The sequence below is a fragment of the Rissa tridactyla genome, chromosome 1 (assembly GCF_028500815.1).
Source record: "Rissa tridactyla isolate bRisTri1 chromosome 1, bRisTri1.patW.cur.20221130, whole genome shotgun sequence".
Taxonomy (NCBI): domain Eukaryota; kingdom Metazoa; phylum Chordata; class Aves; order Charadriiformes; family Laridae; genus Rissa; species Rissa tridactyla.
This window is the reverse complement of record NC_071466.1, coordinates 61,754,576-61,774,143: the sequence shown is the minus strand read 5'-3', so window position 1 is coordinate 61,774,143 and position 19,568 is coordinate 61,754,576. Positions and strand designations below refer to the sequence as shown.

The following is a 19,568-nucleotide window of genomic DNA, read 5'->3' as shown; positions in this document are numbered from 1 at the left end:
GTCTGACTACGTCTCCAATCTTTTCCTCATAGAGCTTGAAATAATTTTAGGACAGAAATTTGAGTATCTTTGAAAATTATTTAAGAGTTCCACTTTCCATTTAAATTTTCGGTTTTTATCTTCTGCTTCTTTGTGTCAAGCACAGGTAGTTATTTTCATTTCAATGTCTGGAAAAGGCAGGATGGAGGGGAAAAACCACAGTTAAGTGAAAACTTTGTATTTTCTCTAATGTAACAAAAGCTAGGGAGATGGCAGAGACTGAAGTAGTTCAGGTTTAATGCTGAACTTTTAATGAGCTGGCATAACTACTTTGGTACTTTCCCTGAAAGGCTTAGGTTGATTATTGATAGACAGTTCTCTATTTTCCCTAGAAAAGCTAAAGTATGTCTTGCACTATGTCTAAAGAACTCTAGTGAAGAGCAGTGATGATGATTCTTATGGTTCAGAGAACAACAGAATAGCAGAATCTTTGTTATTGTTTGACATGCTACAACATTTTCATTTTAGATTGACAAAAACACATTTCACAACCCCCTTAGAGCATAATTCTCATTTTCAGAATTAACTACTATTTTTAAAAAATATTTCTTAGCTACCTATTTGGGGAAAGGAGAGTGTATGATTAAATATATACTTTGACATCATTTAAGTCTATGAGCCATTATCATTCAAATCTACCCTAAACATTATATGGAATATCAACAAGTTTTCAATGGATCTTTCTCAACCAGTGAGCAAGGAGATGTCTACAGTAGCAGGGCTGAAGGATCCAATACTTGACTGAAAGCCTTGATTATAAAGAAAATTAAAATTGTGGGGTCTGTCTGTCTAGTAAGTTATGTCCCACTTAATCCAGAGTTATCAAAGTACTGGGGCCTCAAGAATGTTCAATTCCTACACGTTTCATAAAAATCATAATGGCTGTGTAAATCACAGCAACCCTACGGGACACTTTCACAGAGAGCTCCAGCTATCGCTAATTCTCTGTGGTGGCTAGCTAGCCAAGAAGCCTGGGCAGGCTTCACCAAAGGAACACACTCATAGCCCTGGTCAGTCATAGAAAAAAGTGAATCTGGAAGAGATGGCAAGACAAAAAGCAAAGTGAGGAATATAGAGGGATTTTAATAAAGATGATTTACGTGGGTCATGGGAGGAACTGCAGTTACTAAAGCAAGGAGATGTGGGAATATGAGACAGAAAAAAAATGGAAAAGAAGGCCCCATTCATCCCACTCCTCTTGCAACAATCTTGTTTAACTTCTGTTTCATTTGTATTTTGTTTTTATGACTTATTGTTGATCAAGACTGCAACTGTAACAGGCATATCAGTTTGCTTTTGTAAACATACATATGTATGTGTACATATACACACACCTGTACAAAACAAACAAGCTACCTAAGACCTTCTGCTACTTAAAATACCTTGTACCAGAATAAATACTTGGGACACAAGTTATCTAGAGGAAGAGACCATCAAAGTACTATTAATAATAGCAGTGCAAATATGCATATTATATCTGCAAATATTTGCATATATAATGCTTGTGCATGCCCCAAGCGTGCAACAGGTAGTGCCCAGCTGATTACCTATAGTTGCAAGCAGTGGTGCTCTGTGGCCACACATACATTTATGGTGGCAAAATCTAGGCCATGGAGAAGATGCAGCTGTTTCAAAAACAATTACGGTAAAGACTGACAGTCTTTTTCAGCTTCTGAAAAATTTTGGTTGAATCCCTCATTACCATAGTCCCTGACATTTTATTGTCTTGTCTGCAAAGTCACCGCAATACTCAGAGATGCTGATGCCTTGACGTACGACGTCTTTTGCACACTCCTTTCTTACAAAAGAAAGATTGGCCTTTGTGCAGATCCGCAATGGCAGGCTGCTAAAAATAAGGATGCAATAGCCACTTAGATAGATCAATTTAGCATGCTGAGAAAACTACAGAGCAGGGAGATACTCACTTCATACATACACTCTCCAGGAAATCACAGATTAAAAAAAAAAAAAAAAAAAAGTGTTGCATTTAGGAACTGTTTTAAATTGAAGCGATGTAATAACCCTCCGAAGAAGCAGACTGGAGATAAATTATGCAACTGTAGCTGATTTGCATCAGATTTTGAGCGAACCAGGGAACTCTCCAGAACAGGTATTTGCTCTGCAGTTCTTCAAATTAAAACAGAATAGAAGGTCATTGTAAAAGCTCCCATATTATAAAATGCAAAATAATAAAAATCTAAGAAATAGGCTTATTTCAAAAATGGAAAATAATGGGAAGGAGGAACTTCTGTATATGTTGTCTAGTTCATAAGGAAATGTTAATCAATATTGCTGTATTGACATAAGTGGTGATGAGGTGATTTATACCATCTGTGCATCTGGCTGTGTGGATATATATAAATTTGACCAGAACTGATGATATCAGCAGACTCACACTGAACAAATGAAATTCCGGTTATAAAACATAGATCAAGGATGTGCAGATGTGTAAGAACTGTGAGCAAAGGAGCTACCAAGACGACTATCTGATATGAATGGGCCATTAGTAGAAATAACTACATCAGCAAATGCGACGAAGTTAAACCCTCTACAGAACAAAATGTAACACAGAAATGTGAAATGAGTTAACTAGTGTAAGTCTGGCGATCGTCGCAGTCTGGTGAGGCAAACCCCCACCTTGATTCACAGAACCTTACATATATTTACATGCACTTAAAATTAGTTCTTACATATGTATGAATTTAAGCATGAACTGGAATTTCTTTTACTTCATTGGCATTTATAGAAGTTCACGTGACAGAGTGCCTTTCCTAACTAAGGAAATATTTTTTTCCTAAATTGGGCCCCTCTATTCTGAATTGGGGCCCTTCTATTAGTAAACACAAATATGTAAAATGTCTATAAATATTGTGATCTCAGGAAGATTGTTGGATTTGGAAAGACTGCAAAGATCGTTTACAAGAATTTGACTTGATAATACTTACTTGGGGTAGTTTGGGGAGTTGTAAGTTGAAACAGTAAGGAAATGTCACAGCCAGTACTTCCTTATCATGAACTAATGTGGCAAACCAGACATTTTTAGGAAGTGCTATAAATCTCAAGTGATATAAATCTCAAAGGAGTAGAAAACCTAGAAAGCGTGCTGTTACAGATTATCTCATATTTTACCTTGCATTTATAAGGCAGTGTGACCAGAAAGTCATAAAGACATCTTTCACCTCTACCATTTTATGATTGTAAATTGTAAGATACAAAGGTTACTGATTATGCCCACCTGTACCACTAAGGCAGAGACAAGGGCAGAACAGACAAAATCATTTTAAAGTACAAGGGACAATTTACTGGTTTGAAGGTCACAGTCTTCGTGTACTTATTTTATCTCGTGTAACACATGTAACCAGAAGTTTCCGAGCAGCGATTAGAGCTTTGCGTGCTTGGTGACAGCTGGCTGCCAGCTTTCTACTGCTTCCCAATCCAGAAGCGCCTCAGATCCTTTGTGGTAGCTGTTGAACAAGCCTAAGTTATAGACTAGCATCTTAAAAGCAGAAGCTTCATAGATACTTGAATAATATACCAGCCTGGAAATTGTGCTGGTTCAGCTGCTGCCTCACAAACAGCTGAGCTGTCCATGTCGAAGCAGCAGATGCTTCAAAGCAGGTGTCAACTACACAATTAAGGGTAGCAACCACTGAAGCCCTCCCAAAGTAGCATTTCCACTTGAGAGTTAAAGCCTCGAAGGAGCTATAAAATAACCTTGTTAATTTGACACTTGGTAACGTAAACATCTCAAAAATCCCACTCCAAATTACATGTCTCTGCCTGGCTCACGGCCAGGATTTCTCATCCAATTTCAGTATATTAAGATTTTATTGTTTTCAGGGAAGCTTCTGCCGAACATTTGGTAGTACAGTTCTGCATTTAATCACGCCTTCTTACAAGAAAATGGCAATGACGAAACACGCAAACAAAGTACACCCGATAAAGCCTCTTTCTTGGTTCCTTACGGTATCTGTCCAACGGGGAGCACCCCGCCACAAGCCCGGCAGGACCAGGGCCTCCGTAGGAAAGGCAGGAGCGCTCTGCTACCGTGCCCTAGAGCTCGCCCCGGAAGGTAGCCCAAGGCGGCGAACTCCTCCCCTCGCCACCACCTCGCTGGCTTCGTAACATCTTTTTTTCAGGGGGAATCTTCCCTTCGCGTACGCCCGCCGCCGCAGGAACCTCGCCCCCGAGGGGAGAGCGGGGGGTGCTCAGGGCAGGGGAACACCCGCGCCCGCCAGGTTCCCCGGGGCCAGGCGAGCCCCCCGCGCTGGGGAGCCTCCCTCACGCGCAGCGTCAACCGCCGGTAACGGTCACGCTAACAGTCGCGACGGGGCGCGAGCCCCCTCCAGCCGCGCCGCGCCCCACCCCCCGCCCCCAGCCAGGTGCGCGGGACAACTATAGCCACGCAAGGGCAGCGCCAGCCGGACAAACAGGAAGGCACCGCTCCGGGAACGCGGCGCAGGGGGCGGTGGGGGGAAAGCCGCCCGGCTCCCGCCTTTGTAGGAGGCAGAGGGCTGCGAAGTTCGTGGTAGCTGTAGAGAGAAGCGACCCGCACCGGCCGCACTACGACCGCAAGTGATCTCCTCGCTCCGCTTACCTCGGCCCGGCCTGCCACGCGTCACCGCCGCCGCCGCCAATGGGCGCGCCGGGCTGTCCCGGGGGGGCGGGGAGAAGGAGGGGTGGGGCGGCTGGGCAGCCAATGGGCTTTGAGGATGTTTCCCGGAGGCGAAACCGCGGCCGCGGCCCCTCCGGCCGGGGGCTTGCCGGGCAGGAGAGTTTCGCAGCCGGGTGGGAGATGCCGCGCCGGCTCCTTCTCCTCGCAGGTAATGCTGCGCCGCGGCCCCCCCACCCCCGGCGCTGGGAGGGGGCCTTGCTCTTGTCCCGCATGCTGGCAGGAGCGCTGGCGGAACTGGAGCGGGCGGCGGGGGGGTGCAGCGGCGGCGCTGAGGGCCGGGGAGGAACGGAACGGGACACACACACACCCCCCCCGTCAGCGGGGCCGCTGCCGCCGCCAGGACAAAAGGGGAGCGGCGAGTGGGGCAGGGCCGCCGCGAAACTCCCGGTGAGGCTCGTCCGCCCGCCCGCCCCGCAGCCTCGCCCCTACCCGGCCGGCGCTGCCTTCCTGGGGCGGGCTCCTTCCCCGGGACAGGCCCCCGCCGGGCGCTCGGGACGGCCTGCAAGTTTGAGGGGCTCCGCCGGCGGCCGTTGGTGCCAGGCTCCACGCGGCGCCCGCTCTCTCCGTTGGGACGCGGGGCGCCGGAGCCGTGACTCCATTCCCCGCGGGGGGTCGGTGCGCTCCGCCGGGCCGGGCCGGGGTGTGCTCGGGGTCGCCTTTCCCTGAGAGGGGAGTGCGGGGGTCGCGGTCCCTCGTGGGTGCTGAGCCCGCCTGATCGATTAACGCGTTGGCCGGGTAAGGGAGCCCCCAGGGACCGGCCTGCCGGTCTGGAGCGCGGGGAGGGGGATGGCAGCAGATGTCCATCAGATAAATAGAACAGGCTTGATGCGGGGGGACGACACTTTCTGGGCAAAATTAGAGTAGGTTAAATATTTGGATTCGGTACTGGACACTAGTGCTGTGTCTGGGCTGTTACGAGCAATGCAGTGCGCTTCCCTCGGATTAACAGTCTTGCTTTTAGTCTTTTGTTTTCGTCAAACTCAGAGCACAAAGGTGAATTACCTTGAGAAAAGGTTTTGCTCTTCAAGTGGCTGATCTGCTTTGCTCTGCTAAGGAGCTCCATTCTCTCTGCACTGCTCCATGTTACCGACTTTACTTGAATTTGGGGGCGCTGCTATATAGTCCCCAAAGCAAGAAGGGACACTGTGTGTATAGAGATTGCAAATCTGTGGAGACTGGAATTTAGCGTTGCAAACAGAAAGCTGCAAAACAATTGCCTTGGCAGCTCTAATGGTCAAGTCTGTTCAAGAAGCTGAATGACTAGAGCTTTTTCCTAGATTGCATAAAGACATTAAATGCAGTATTTTCAGGGTTGCAACAGTTGATTTAAAAAGCCAATAAATAAGAAGAAAGCATGAAGCTGGGCTACTAAATGTGCCTATAATTCTTGAGGCATACAGATAAAAACTTTGCATTATGTCCTGCTTTTACTGTAGTTTTCCATTCATAACCTCCTCCCTCTGCGATTTATAGAAGCACTTGATAACAAGACCACTCACAATACTGTCAGAGCACCAGAGACGCAGAGGCAGAATAGCTGTGCAGCTGGAAGCATCAGAAGAGACCCTTCCAAGTGAAGGTGGCTCAGGAGTAAACCTCCAGCCTTAGTACCTCCACACTAATATATTACTCAGTGCTGTTGGATTGCATGGTCTTTTTCATCTACCTCAACAACCTCTTAAGTCCATGAATACAGCAGTGGAATCTAGCCTATACTGTACTTGCTGTGTGGAGAGTGATCTAGTGAGCATTGCTTTGGTGTTAACAGTACAGACGCGTCTTGTTTGAATTCTTGCGATTTAAGGCCTAGTCAATTAACTGCTATCTGTATCTGTCTACCTGTAATGTTTTTATGAGTTCCCTATATGAGCTATGTGTAAGACAAGATCCTTTTTAAGTCAATTAATGAGAGAGAGTTGAGCTTTTTGCAATTGGTGATGTTTGTTTTTCACACTTGGAAGGAAATTCTAGTGCTTATCATTCTCTTAAGAACTTTATAAATGCTCTATAATCCCCATGGTGCCTCTGTTTGTTGTACTTGAAAAGAATAGCAAGAAACAGAAAAAACAGTGATTTGCTCAAGGTTTTAGAATTTACCTGTGCCAAAGCTTTAACTTAGAATCTAAGAATTTCTTGGTTTTATCTCTGTGCTCTGACCATGAGAAACTGTGCCTTTCTTCCAGATTTGAACTACAAAATTATGTTTAGATATGTTCCAGTAATTATGAAATGCACCAAGAGGAAAATGTTACGTTGTATGAAGCTTCATTTTCCTCTCCCAACCCAACTCTCCATTTTTAAATTATTTTTAGTGAAATGCAACTATAATTCTACATTTGTATGTGTTTCTTTCAGATTTGCAACCAACATAATGCTGAAGCTCCCAACTTGGAACAAGTATTTCACAGAATGGCACAAACAGAACCTAACCTGGACCATGACGTATCATGGTTCCTTCTTCCATCATACTGGGCTAAAATGGTTGTGGCATTAATTTCCTTCCTCTGTTTTGCTAACAGCTATGATGGAGATTTTGTCTTTGATGATTCTGAAGCCATCATCAATAATAAGGTTTGTCTCTCTTTCCCCCTGCATCCTTTGACATAAATGGTAATAGGAAGAGAAATAATGACAACAGTTGATCTAAGTAGGCCCAAAGTATTCATCCTAGTAAAGAGCTTCCTTCTGATATTCCTTTTTTTGAACTTCATTTTTCTGTTTTGTATTATTGAGGTTTTTTTAAGTATTATTTGACAAACAAGCTGTGCAGCACTGCTCTACCGAAAAGCTAGAAGCATAAGTACACTCAACAAAATCTTATTCCTAAAGCTATTTTAATAACATGACTTGGGTTCTAATGCATAAACAAAAGACTGAACAAATTAAACAGCTTTTTTTGTTTGTTTTCCTCAGAATGTGTCCCCTTTCATTCTTTTGCAAGTGCGATGCTCTGCTTAACAAGTGTCAATATCTGGTCAATGGGAACGGATCACTTTTTGCCGTACCAAATGGACTTTGCTTGTCATCTGAGAAAGCATTATCAAATTTGGATGTGATGTTTAGTAATGCTTATTCACAGGGTACCTGTACATCAAGACTGCCTATAGATCTAATTTTATGCTTGTTTCTAAGTCAGTGAGAGTATGCAGTAGACTTTTCTAATACCCGTTGATGTTAATAGGAGATTTTTTCATTATCTTCTCAGGGTGACAGATGAATAAGCCCAACGAATAAACTTACCCTGGTTCCAAGATACATAATGCATCGCTAAGCAATTGTAGGGTGCAGGGATTCTTCAGCTGTGATTTACACCATAAAAATGTTACAGGTGCAGAAAAGCTTCCTTTTCTTATGCTCCATCCCCACTTAAAGTTCTCAGTATTTTTTTTTAAATAGAGATAAAGTATTCTTGTGCTCTGTTTTAAAATTGATCATACATGCAAAGAACGATCCTTGAAATACTTAGAAATTAACGTGTGATTCAAACAAACCTCTATCTGAGATTCTTTTGACTTTGAGAAGTTGAGTGTCTATGTTTGCTGAGACGCTTCATACAATCACATGTAGCAGTGAGTGAGCCTGTGCTCATGGGTGCGTCTTTGTGTTACACCTCTTATCCTGTTCTGGAAGATCCTTGTTAAATGTTTGGAAAGACAAGCACAGGGTAAAAAGAATCACCCTCATCTGTTGGTTCTGTTTTCCTGAAGCCATGGGGATAGAGGGAGGACAATCCGGAGACTGATACAGCTAGAAGAACACAATTCATGGGTTTTCGCCTTGCAAAAGATTAGGAGGCAACTTATCACAATGTGTCTTTTAGAATCCCACTGAATTACTGTTTCCTTAGACAAATTTGTATTATGCTTGTGTAAGTCATCATACCTTGAGTTATAAATATATGGGGGAAAAATACACCTGCCAAACTGGAAATAAATCTCAAAGCTTCTAAGAGAATGCTATAGACAAATTAAGAACCTACAGTGACTTTTTTTTTTTTTTTTAAGAAACATATTTTAAATTGCACAGCTCCTGGCAATGTTTCATTCTGCAAAGTTTTATTTGGGTCACAATTATAATATTTTAATTTCCTGACAGAATGAACAAAAGACTGATGTGAAACAAGGCAGGTTGTTTTGTTCATGTGCAATTTCCACACTTGTAATCTTTCTCCATTTCTTTCAGTTTTTACTTTCAAAATGTTTCAATTTATCTATGCAACACAACAACCTGCACCAGGATCATAGCCATAGGCAATGCTGAGAAATTCAACCAACTGCTTAAATAGATTAATTCATACCCTGTCTGTATGTTTGAAAAACTGTGAGGCTTATTCTATTTTTCACATCAAAATCCTCTTATTATTCCCTAGAAATTAAATGAGATTTTTGTGACAGTATCATTTTAACACAGGGGTCAGATGAATATGTGGAAATATAATATCCACAGGAAAAATACAGAGATAATCAGTTTACCAGTTTAATGGGGAGGGAGACTATCTAGCAAAGGCACAGTTTTATTAAACAAGGTAGAGCATATTTTATTCCTATTCAACAAGAGAGACAGCAGGTGAAGTAATTTTGTAGATTTATTGAGCATTACTATACCAGTATTTTCTTAGGTACCACACAGTGACCTTTTTGTCAATTTACTAGCTACCACCACCACCCCAATATTTCAATTATTTTTGTTAGTGAAAGATGCACTGTTAGTTGACCCCACGCCTACCGTATCATGGAACATTCTGTTATTAGATTTTGTTGGGGTTCAAGACTGTTTTCCAGATGCTTTCTTGTCACTTTAAGCAGCATTTTAACTGATGCACAGCAGTTGACTTTTGTCTTTATTTATTTACTAGCTTGGCAAGACAAACAGTTGGATTAGGAGGAGCTTCAGACACAATGTGGCATTTCCATAAGCCTTTATATAGAAAAACTGACCTTTCTTTAAGTATTGAACTCTGATGTCTGTAAGCTGCTGCTAATCAAATATTTAGAGATTCTTTGATACCTACTTTCAGTTCTTGTAGAGAAAAGTCATACATAACTTTGAAACACCTGTGTCTCTTAGAGCAAACCATTCCTATTTTAGTGTAAATCCACGGAGTGGGAAAAATAATGTAAGTAACTTTCTCTCACAGAACTTGGATACAAGAGCAAGACACATGACTGAAGATTTCTAGGTCATATGGAAGTGTAATCTAATCACTAAGTAATTACATGTATTCAGCTTTTCCTGCATTCTTCCTATGGAAGACAAAAGAAGACTGATTCTAGATGAAAGGGAAACCTAGCCTTGCACATCTCAAATCTATTTCCCATCTCATGTTATTGAAAACCATCTGTAACATAGAAGACATACTTTTAAAATTTCAATACTAAAAAAAAAAAATCTCTCTTTCATTGGCCCTTTCTTTGTCAAATGCACATAAGGAGTAGTGCCATTGGTTGGAAAAACAGTCTGAGGGCCACAACGCCCACTGACGGCTGTCCCCTGCAGAGTACAAAGACTTCAGCATATATTGGTGTACAATCCAGTCCCAACTTGCCCCTGGAAAAGCAGGCTATATTGATTGATTTAGTGGCCTGCTGGTTGAGTGCACTCCTGCTCTGAGAGTCAAATTATGACCTGGGTTTGTGCATACCAGTGAGGAATGGAACAGGAATTTAGGTGCCTAAGGCCAAAATTGCAGTCCTGGGAGAAGAAAGAAATTTGTAGCTATTGTTTGGCAGGAGAAACATCTGTGAGACTGTGAAGAAACTTTGCGCCTCGATGATTCTTAAGCCCAACAAGATCCCCTGTGAATCTTGATTTCTTAAGGTTTTTCCCTGAGGATGCCTTAATTCACAGCTGCAATAGAGGACTTTTCGAAGACTACGGTGTTAGCCCTGCTCTCTTTTCTGCGTATTGATTAGTAACCTATTAGAGAATGCGTCGTTTGACAGTGTGGTAGGATTTTTAGCCTACTTCCTAATTTATTTTTTTTAACAGGTTGTCTAATACTCAATGAACTTGATCAAGTGATAGAAATAAGTCTCTTCCTGGATGTTTTTTTAATTATTATTTTTGTATAGATGGAAGTCAGAATGTGTTAAGAGAGAAACAAGAAATACTGAGTTATTTTAAGTTCAGTTTAGCAGCAGATAGTCAGCATGGCCCAGACATTTGGCTGTACCTTGGGACTAGCAGTGGTATATGTTCTCTCTTGCCTTGTTGTCAGGCCACAAATGCTAGCTAAGAATGAGATGGAAGGTACTGGAGACCACAGAAAGCGCTCAAGATATTGTAGAAGCAAGTGAGATGGTATCAGCATTTGAGAGGAACTGGAGTTAGTGAACCAAGGGTATTGTAATGTGGGAATCCTGTAAGTAGATGGAGATGTAGGAGAACGTGGGAATCCTGTAAGTAGATGGAGATGTAGGAGGAATAAGACGTAGGACACTAGGCTTTGTAAGACATTTCATGGGTTCATCAGTCTGGTTTGTCTGCTTACTTGTGTTTGTATTGGTTTGTTGATCTCTTGAACAATTTCAGAGGAGAAAGTGGGGGTAGAGTAACTTGTGATTGATTGCAGGTGTAATACCAGCGCTCATACAAAAGCTATTCATTTGCTAGTACAGTTCTGTTCTTAGGTTCTGTCTTTAACGTAGTGTATTTATCCTGCATGTTTGCCATGGCATAAATTGGTATGTAATTGCCTCAGGAAAGCAGGAGAAGAGGGACAAGTAGAAGAGTATGTTAGTTTGAGCTTCCCATCTTGTCCTCACAGGAAACTGAGGCAGATGCTACCAAGGTCCTTATTTTTTCCTCTCCAAAATGTGTGTTTTCCATTCAATAGCCTAGGTTATTTGGATTTTTTCATTATCAGCATGACTCTAAGATAAAAGCAAAGAGTAGACTCTTCCTTTGTAGTGGTTTTTTTTAATAGTCCCCTACCCCACCCCAAATTAAAATAAATCATTACTTTTCTGTCTTCTGCTCTTAATCTTTTAAAGCAGTATGTAGAGATTTTGATTCTTCGTTTCACATATTAAGAATTAAAAAAAAAGCTATTTGAATTGTGTCCTGTGCGAAGTAAGTCTTCAAAAAGAGCTTAGTTGTTGTTTTATATCTTTAGTGTTCTTGCTTTCATGTTTTCATTAGTAGTTGTGCTACTGACACTGGCAGAAAAATAGCTATTTGCAGCAATTTGTAGTTGGTCTCCTTCACAAGATAACCTAGACCTAAAATCAAAGGCTTTTTACAAAACTGTAAGGTAAAGGGTGGGGTTTTTTTGTATTTCATATCTCAGCTATTGACCAGATTATCAACTGATATGAATACTCATAGTTCTACTAAATTGCATGTACTTATACGTACTTACAGAATCCGAGCATCTCGGCCTTTATGATGACAGACATCCAAAATGTGACCTTCATTGCAAACTTGGGTACCTTGTCAAATGTCAGTAGTGAGCCAACAAAACACCTGCTATTTCTGTGTTAGCATGACCTTGTATTAGTTAGAACTTTTTTGTGTTTTAGCTGCTTTGAACAAAACAGAAATATTAAGAATCTGTTAATTTATGATCTTTCATTTCAGGACCTCAGGGCAGAAACCCCACTTGGTGACCTGTGGCATCATGACTTTTGGGGTAGCAAACTCAGCAGCAATACCAGTCATAAGTCATATCGACCACTAACTGTCCTAACTTTCAGGTGAGACTTGTCTTTTTGCTTGAGGTCTGATTTTTTTTTTTTAACCTATATTGGCTCAATTGATTATAGGGAGGCAACAGAAGAAGAGAGAGACAAAGTGTCTGGAAGGATACCTTTCCTGAATTGATTTTCCTGTTCACTACCTTAATCTCAAATTGAGTTTTAATTTTCAAATGGTTTCTTTCCCAAAGTATACATTATTTTGACATTCTGTATTTCAATGTACCTTTCAGAGATTGCATCTTATGCTCTTATATACCTTGGTACTAGGGGCAGTGTGGTTCAGTATGTAGGTCACATCATCAAAGAACCAGGAGGTGTATGTTCCCTTCACTTAGCCATGCTGCCACTTATCCTGCTATTGTAGTTTCTGTTCTCTGCTTTCCTTGTGACCTGTCAAATGATTTTTTTATAAATAGCATCAATCTACTGTGGCCTTTTGCCACTAGGTCACTGAATAGTCTTTCCATCTCTTCCCCCCTGATATTCTAACTTCAAATCAGTGTGTGAGAACCCTAGTGAGAGAGATGTCTGCCTATACATGTAACTTGCTGGTTTTCTCAAATAACTAAAGTTTTATGAGGGTTAGCTCACTTTTTTTTGCCCAAAGATTTGAGCAAGCAGTAGACCATGTAGAAATTTGGCACACTAATGCAGAGAATCTTTGAGGAGTCAGTCTTAAGTGGCTTTATTTTCCCCATGCAACTCAGTGTTGTGGATGGGGACCTGGCACTGGTTCTGCAGTTGTGTCTGGTCTAAGCCAGGGACTAAGTGGCTGCAGGAGTACTCCCACTCTTAGTCCTCATATTCGAGCAAAAACTTTGACTCTTGAGTGCAGTGTCAGTGTTTTAAGTACTTAGCACTGTGGGTTTCACTGTCTGTTGGGGTTTCTTGACATTTTCATCAAGGAAACTATGCAACTGAATAGAATGTGTCAGAGTCTTAAACCTATTAAATCTTTCAGTGCATTACGCAGCACGTGCTTTCCTTCCTTTTTAGGGTCTCTGTGGTATATTCCATCTGTAGTAACATCCTGATTAGTTTAAAGAGTGAACTGGGATATGGTCATTGCTATATCTGAAAATATAGATGAGCATGTGGAGATGGTCCATAAAATGCTATTTTCACAAGTAAGAAATTGGTTTTCTCAATTTCCCTAAGCTCCAACTTCTGTGTTTCACATTTATAATAGGTTAGGCTTTTTAAATAGATTTCACTTAAGCCAGATGCAGGCTGACCAAATGAACTATATAAAATCCCCTATCCAAAGTAAGTTTCTGTATATCTTACCTACTGATAAAAGTACACAGATAATAACAAGGTATTTCTCCATTTTTTCTCCCTCTCCATTTTACCACAGAGTTCCTATCTTGAATAGGGTTTGAGACTGCATTTTCACTCACACTTCCTTCTGGTTCTACTACTTGCCTGAAACCTCTCTGTAACCAGTCTCAGAAATTAGTTACTAAGGTGTGCTAACTGACTACTTTCTGGTTTGATACTGAATTGTACACAGATGATTTCCATATTATCAGTCCAAATGCTATGACATTTTTCAGCTAGAATGTCAGTGGAAATCATAGTCTCAGTGCATATTAGTTTCCTCACTGTGTGGATTTAATTAAAATTATTTCATCAGGTTGTTTTGGGACGTAGTTTCTCTTAAGACCAAGGGTATTCCCCCACTAGTCTGGGTTGGTTATCTGTAGGAAACTCCTGCGTTGCAACATTGAAGTTACATTGCTCACCAAAAGCCAGTTCTAAGTAGCCATAGGTATGATTAACATAATAGCATTAACATATGTCTTTGACGAGGATACATATGCTGAATATGGTATCCCATATGAATACCTTTGAGTAAAGATCGGGACATTGTTTCTAGCCTACTGTGGTGGCTAAGTGGTAATACCATGCGTGCTGGGGTTTGCTGATATTTTTCAGCCTTTTTGTGTATGTGTATCTAATATGATCTTGCTGTGGGGTTGTTTAGGTTTTCTGTTTGCATATCTCAAACCACTGACGTAATTCCTAGCCTTAATGTTTTTGTTTTTATATAGAATTAATTACCTTTTTGCTGGAGGCTTCTACCCAGTTGGTTTCCATGTCATCAATATAATACTGCATTGTACCATCTCAGTGTTGATGGTTGATGTCTTCTCGATTTTATTGGGTGGACTGCAATTCAGTAATAAAGGAAGGCGGCTAAACCTGGCTCCAAAGACATCTCTTCTAGCTGCTTTGCTGTTTGCAGTGCATCCAGTGCACACGGAATGTGTAAGTACTGAATAATTAGCTCCAACGATGTATATCTTAGAAGTTCTTGTCTATCTTTACTAATTAATTCTGTCATAGCCCTATACCCTACGCATTGCCTTTATATATTCTTAACGCTTCTCTTGGCACATGTCTTATGAGAGCAATCAAATATTATGGTTAGGACGTCCAAAAGCTTGTAATTCCATAGGGCTGGACCTTATTAAGGAAGATAAATTAAATCATTTAAGTACAATAACTAAAGAAGGATAGCCCTAAACTACAGAGTTTCCCTAATTACTGGATTAAGAATTCATTACTAGAAACATTAGCTCATGAGCAGCCAAGGAGAATGGAAGATAAACTGGATGCAAATGCATAACCACTTTTCATTTCCATTTGCTTTGATAAAAAAAAACAGGGAGATAGAAAATTGGAGTGGGGCATTATATGAACTCTGTATGTGACTTTACTAGAATACTGCATCCAGTTTTGAACCCATGCTGCAAGGAAGACACTGGGAAAAATGGAGAGGACCCAGAAGAGCCATGAAAATGATTAAAGGACTGGAAATCATCCCATGCCATGAGAGATCAAATTCCACGGGTTTATATTTTTAACATGAAGGAGAGGATTAAAGGATTTACTTTTTTTTATCACAGCCTGTAATTATGTACATGGGGAACGCAAATTTGATAGCAGTGCAGACAAAAGTGTAACAGTGGCTGGAAGTTGAAGCTGTAAAGATGCAGAATAGAAACATGGCACATGTGTAGCAACTGACTGAAATACCTGACCAAAGATCAAAGTCCTTGTGTAGAAATTCTAGTGAAGAGGAGACGGTTTTCTTAAAAAGCACTTTTTCACTCATAGCTAAGAAAATCTTATGGCCTTATACCAGTGGGCTTGCTGGATGTAGTCCCTGATTGCTTGATCTTGTAATAATGAATAAATAAAATATAAAATAATCACAATGCAGGAATCATTTTTTTTTTGTTTGGAAGGACTGAGCTACTAAAAAAGTACTAATTTTAACTTTGATCTTTGTGCTAGTAATGAACACTAAATCCTCTGTGCACATTATTCTATATTTGTGGCACTGATTTTTCATTTATTCACAATATGCCATGGTTCTGGCTTTTTTTCATTTGCTTTGCACATGATTGATGGGGAAGAGGTTGTTATGGATAGCTATGCCTCTCAGCTGACTGGGGACCCTGCATGTATTGGAAACCTAGAGATGGTACAATGTTATGTATTAGTAATTTGGCACCTTTTTTGGCAGTGTGGCTAAACCATCCCGCCAGTCACTCTGTGGTGTTTGCTTGCCTGCAGAATAGCTTCTTAGTGAGAGCACATTGTCCTAGCGTCAGAAAGGCCCCTGGTATTTGTTTTCCAAAACCAGTTCTAGATGTCAAAGTGAAGTAAAACAAGTCGTCATTGCTTTTGATGTTCTGACATGTAACGAGAAATCTCACTTGTGTCTTAGCTTTGCAATAGACCTATTATTGACTCCTTTATCAATATCCATAATTTTATTCTTCATTCCATTTGACTCTAAAATTATATTTAAATCTGCAGGCAAATGTTAATAAGACCTCAGTCATTTCAAATAAATTACAACTAATGTGGTCTGCTTGCATATGCAAGGTTTGAAGACTTGCATATGCTTTAGGCAAACACTGGAAGAAGAGGAAGAAACTAGCATGCTTACATGCTGTGTCTTTTCTAAAATCCATGAGTGAACAAAGGCCTCTAATCATTTACACAGTGAATAATAAATCTTCCTGCACTGAAGTAGTCATGATATTGCTATGGTTCTATCATGAGTGTCTGTCAGGCAGCATCTCCTCAAAAAGCATTTCTCGTGATTTTAAAGCTGTGAGTTTTAAGTATCATGACATCCTGCTTTTGAAATGAGATGACATATTTTGACATAAAATTGTGACGAATCTGTCTGTTTGCTGCTTTGGATTTTGGTATATACAGCACAAAACAAACTGTCATGTAAAACAGATCTTGAAAAGTTAAATGCTTTCAGTACCTATGTAAGAAAAACATCTGTCATCATTTTTCTGCCTACAAGTAAACACTCCTGTGGTGTAGTTCTGTCTTCTGAAAGATGCTTATTCTTTGTAACACTTGAGTGATGAAATACTGAATGAAACGCAGACATAAGAATATACCTGATAATTTATAACTGTATTTTTTTTGTTTACCTTGTTACCAGAGTCTATGGGCCCGATCCTGCATTTGAGATTACACGGGAGCGTTGGAGTTATCTGAGGCCGTATATGTGTTATTAGCCCCTTAATCTCTTTGTTGTAACAAATTGGCATTTATTTTCAAAATTTTATCTTGTTAGTTGAAAGCAGCTCCTGACACAGAATGACACTTCATTATTTTAACCTTGCAAAGCACTCCACAGCTATTGAGTTAATTCTTGTAATTCCTTTATAAGATAAAGAAGCAGGGAAGTTAGGTGCATGGCTTTGAATAAATCGAGAAGTTTTTCTGAACTGAATTTAGGAGTCCAACTGTTTCTCCTTTTACAGTGCTCAAGTGAACCAGAGGATAAAGTGGGATAGAGTCTCTTCAGTGGATTCAGTCCTACTCTCATGCCTCTACACTTCTTTTTCTCTCTCTGATGTTATTTAGAAATAGGTGTTCTATCATGTCAGACCAACACCAAAAAAAATTCCTTTTTCCTAAGAGAGGGTTAGCAGGTGCCTTTAAACAAAATGAAGATACAATTTATCTTTTTCCTCTTTCTGTTCCACTCACAAAATGGGACAACTGGTGTACTACACAAGAACCAAGGTTTTCTGCTTTTGTCCTTGAACCATCAGCTCAAAAAATGGATTAAAAAACCCAAACCTGTAGCTGTTCTGCCCTGCTTCAGAAAGACTTCTGTGGACATCTTCTGCTGGAAACATGGAACCCAGCACTCCAGAAAGTAGAGCCAGGCTGAAAACAAAGGGGTGTTTCCATGATCCTTGCTCCGTGTGTATGTTCTAGTGAGGTCCCAACATCAGGGCCTATACAGTCCCCTGCCACCTCCCTGTGTCATGATTTCCACAAAAAATTCACGTTGTATCCTGACACTTGTGTAATCGAGGAATGAAGATCCAAGAATATGTCAATCTATGTCTCAGCAAGTTATTGTAAATACAGTTTAAGGGCTTGAACCAAAGCTTGTTGGTGGCCCTGAGGGTGCTCTTCATTTAAATAGGTTGTCACAGATCCGGGGTACAGAGGTCCCAGAATGTGCTTCTCGTCTTTTTTTGAATTAGTACAGCTTCTGTTACAAGATACAGTTGGAGGTAGCTCTAATGCAATCAATTAATACTACACAAAAAACTGCCAGAGGGGGAATTATTTTTCTGATTCTGCAGGCTGGAAGCGATTTGTCCATTCTGAGTGTTCAGACTGCAGTTTGAAGGCTGTCTTGACTCTGAAAGTGGACAGTCTGGAGCAGAGCTGCCAATTTTGTTGGAGTTCAGGATGTTTGCTAAGAGTTCTACTCAAAGGCAGCCGCATTCAAAAAACAGATGGAATGGGGCAGAGTCTGCATTTTCTTCAGCGAGGTCCTTCTTCATGCCTAAAACCAGCGTTTTTTTCATAAGTTAAAGCCAAATTGTTTACCTAGCTCATAGTAAGCAAAACCAAATCAAAATTAGGGTGCACCTTAGAAAACTGTGTATCACTAATCCAGTAAACCAGGTAAAAAAAAAAAAAAGGGTGATACAGCAATATTCTTTTATACATCATTTCACTTTGTATATGTGTCTGTAACTTTATCTCCGTTTTTTTAAGAATAAAATCTGTTAATCTGAAACTTTTTTTTTTTAAGGTTGCTGGGATTGTTGGCAGAGCAGACCTACTGTGTGCCCTGTTCTTTTTGTTGTCATTCCTTGGCTACTGTAAAGCATTTAAAGAAAGTAAGCATTCTGTTTGCCCCTTTAATTTTATATTGTGTATATTTTCTGCATTCATGCTAAAAATGTCATCTTGATGTGGTTTGAATTTATTAATGTTTATACCCTCCTAAAATATTTTTTAAAAATCTGCTTTAGCAGGTATTTATTGTTAGAAGGGTTGGGACAGCTGGAAGGGTTGCTGTCCCTAATTCCCATTAAACACCAAGAATTTATTTTAAGAAAAGTCTTATTTTGTAATAGGCTTATTTGTTAAATGTTTTATTGTTTATAAGCATAAAGAAACATTTAAATAAGTATTTCAGAAAGAAAACAAACCTACAAATGTATATTCTTAAATATTTTAGTATACTTTATGCCATTATGTTGGGATAGCTTAAATGGGAACGAACTTTAGGAACCTTACTTGTATTTTTAATGAATTGTAAATAATTATTCATATGAGTAAGCCCTCTAAATTCCTGCAATATGCAAGTGCTGGCATTTACATGATGAGTATGGTGTTATTTATGGTTTTTGTAAGACAGCTGTATTTAACATAAGCAGTTCCTTTGTAGATGTTTTTTCAAGTGAGCTTTTAGATCTTGTGTGTGAATGCAAGTTGGCAGTTCAAATACGGTTTTGGAGAAATTATCGTGGGGCTCCATTAAATAAAAACACAAGAATACATCAATTCACGATTATGAAAAACTATACAGGACATGCAGTCTGGTATCTGGATGTGTCCCACCAAAGGAAATACAGGAATCATTTGGTGAACTCTTGAAGAGCTGTCTCGTGAAAAGCTTGTATAGTATCAGGTCAATAGGCATGGCCTGTAATGTTTAACCAGAGTTGACAGTGTATTACAGAGGTAGCTGAGCTGGCTTTGAATGATCTAGCTTAACAACATAGTCATAGATGGCATCACAGAGCTTAGTGTAGGCTGGGGCGGGTAAGTTAGTCCACAGTGAGCTCTAAGATGCTGTG

The 19,568-nt window shown here is 40.3% G+C and overlaps 1 protein-coding gene across 1 annotated transcript in view; it reads left to right on the top strand.

The window, feature by feature from the left end:
- The first annotated feature begins 4,765 nt into the window (after positions 1 to 4,765).
- TMTC4 (transmembrane O-mannosyltransferase targeting cadherins 4) overlaps positions 4,766 to 19,568 on the top strand; it is a 59,067-nt gene continuing 44,264 nt past the window's right edge. Inside the window, exons 1-5 of the mRNA XM_054182054.1 lie at positions 4,766 to 4,862; positions 7,070 to 7,285; positions 12,293 to 12,408; positions 14,466 to 14,682; positions 18,515 to 18,602. Of these exons, the coding sequence (XP_054038029.1) occupies positions 7,124 to 7,285; positions 12,293 to 12,408; positions 14,466 to 14,682; positions 18,515 to 18,602 (583 nt within the window). The 5' untranslated portion in view covers positions 4,766 to 4,862; positions 7,070 to 7,123. The remainder of the gene's footprint in view (positions 4,863 to 7,069; positions 7,286 to 12,292; positions 12,409 to 14,465; positions 14,683 to 18,514; positions 18,603 to 19,568) is intronic.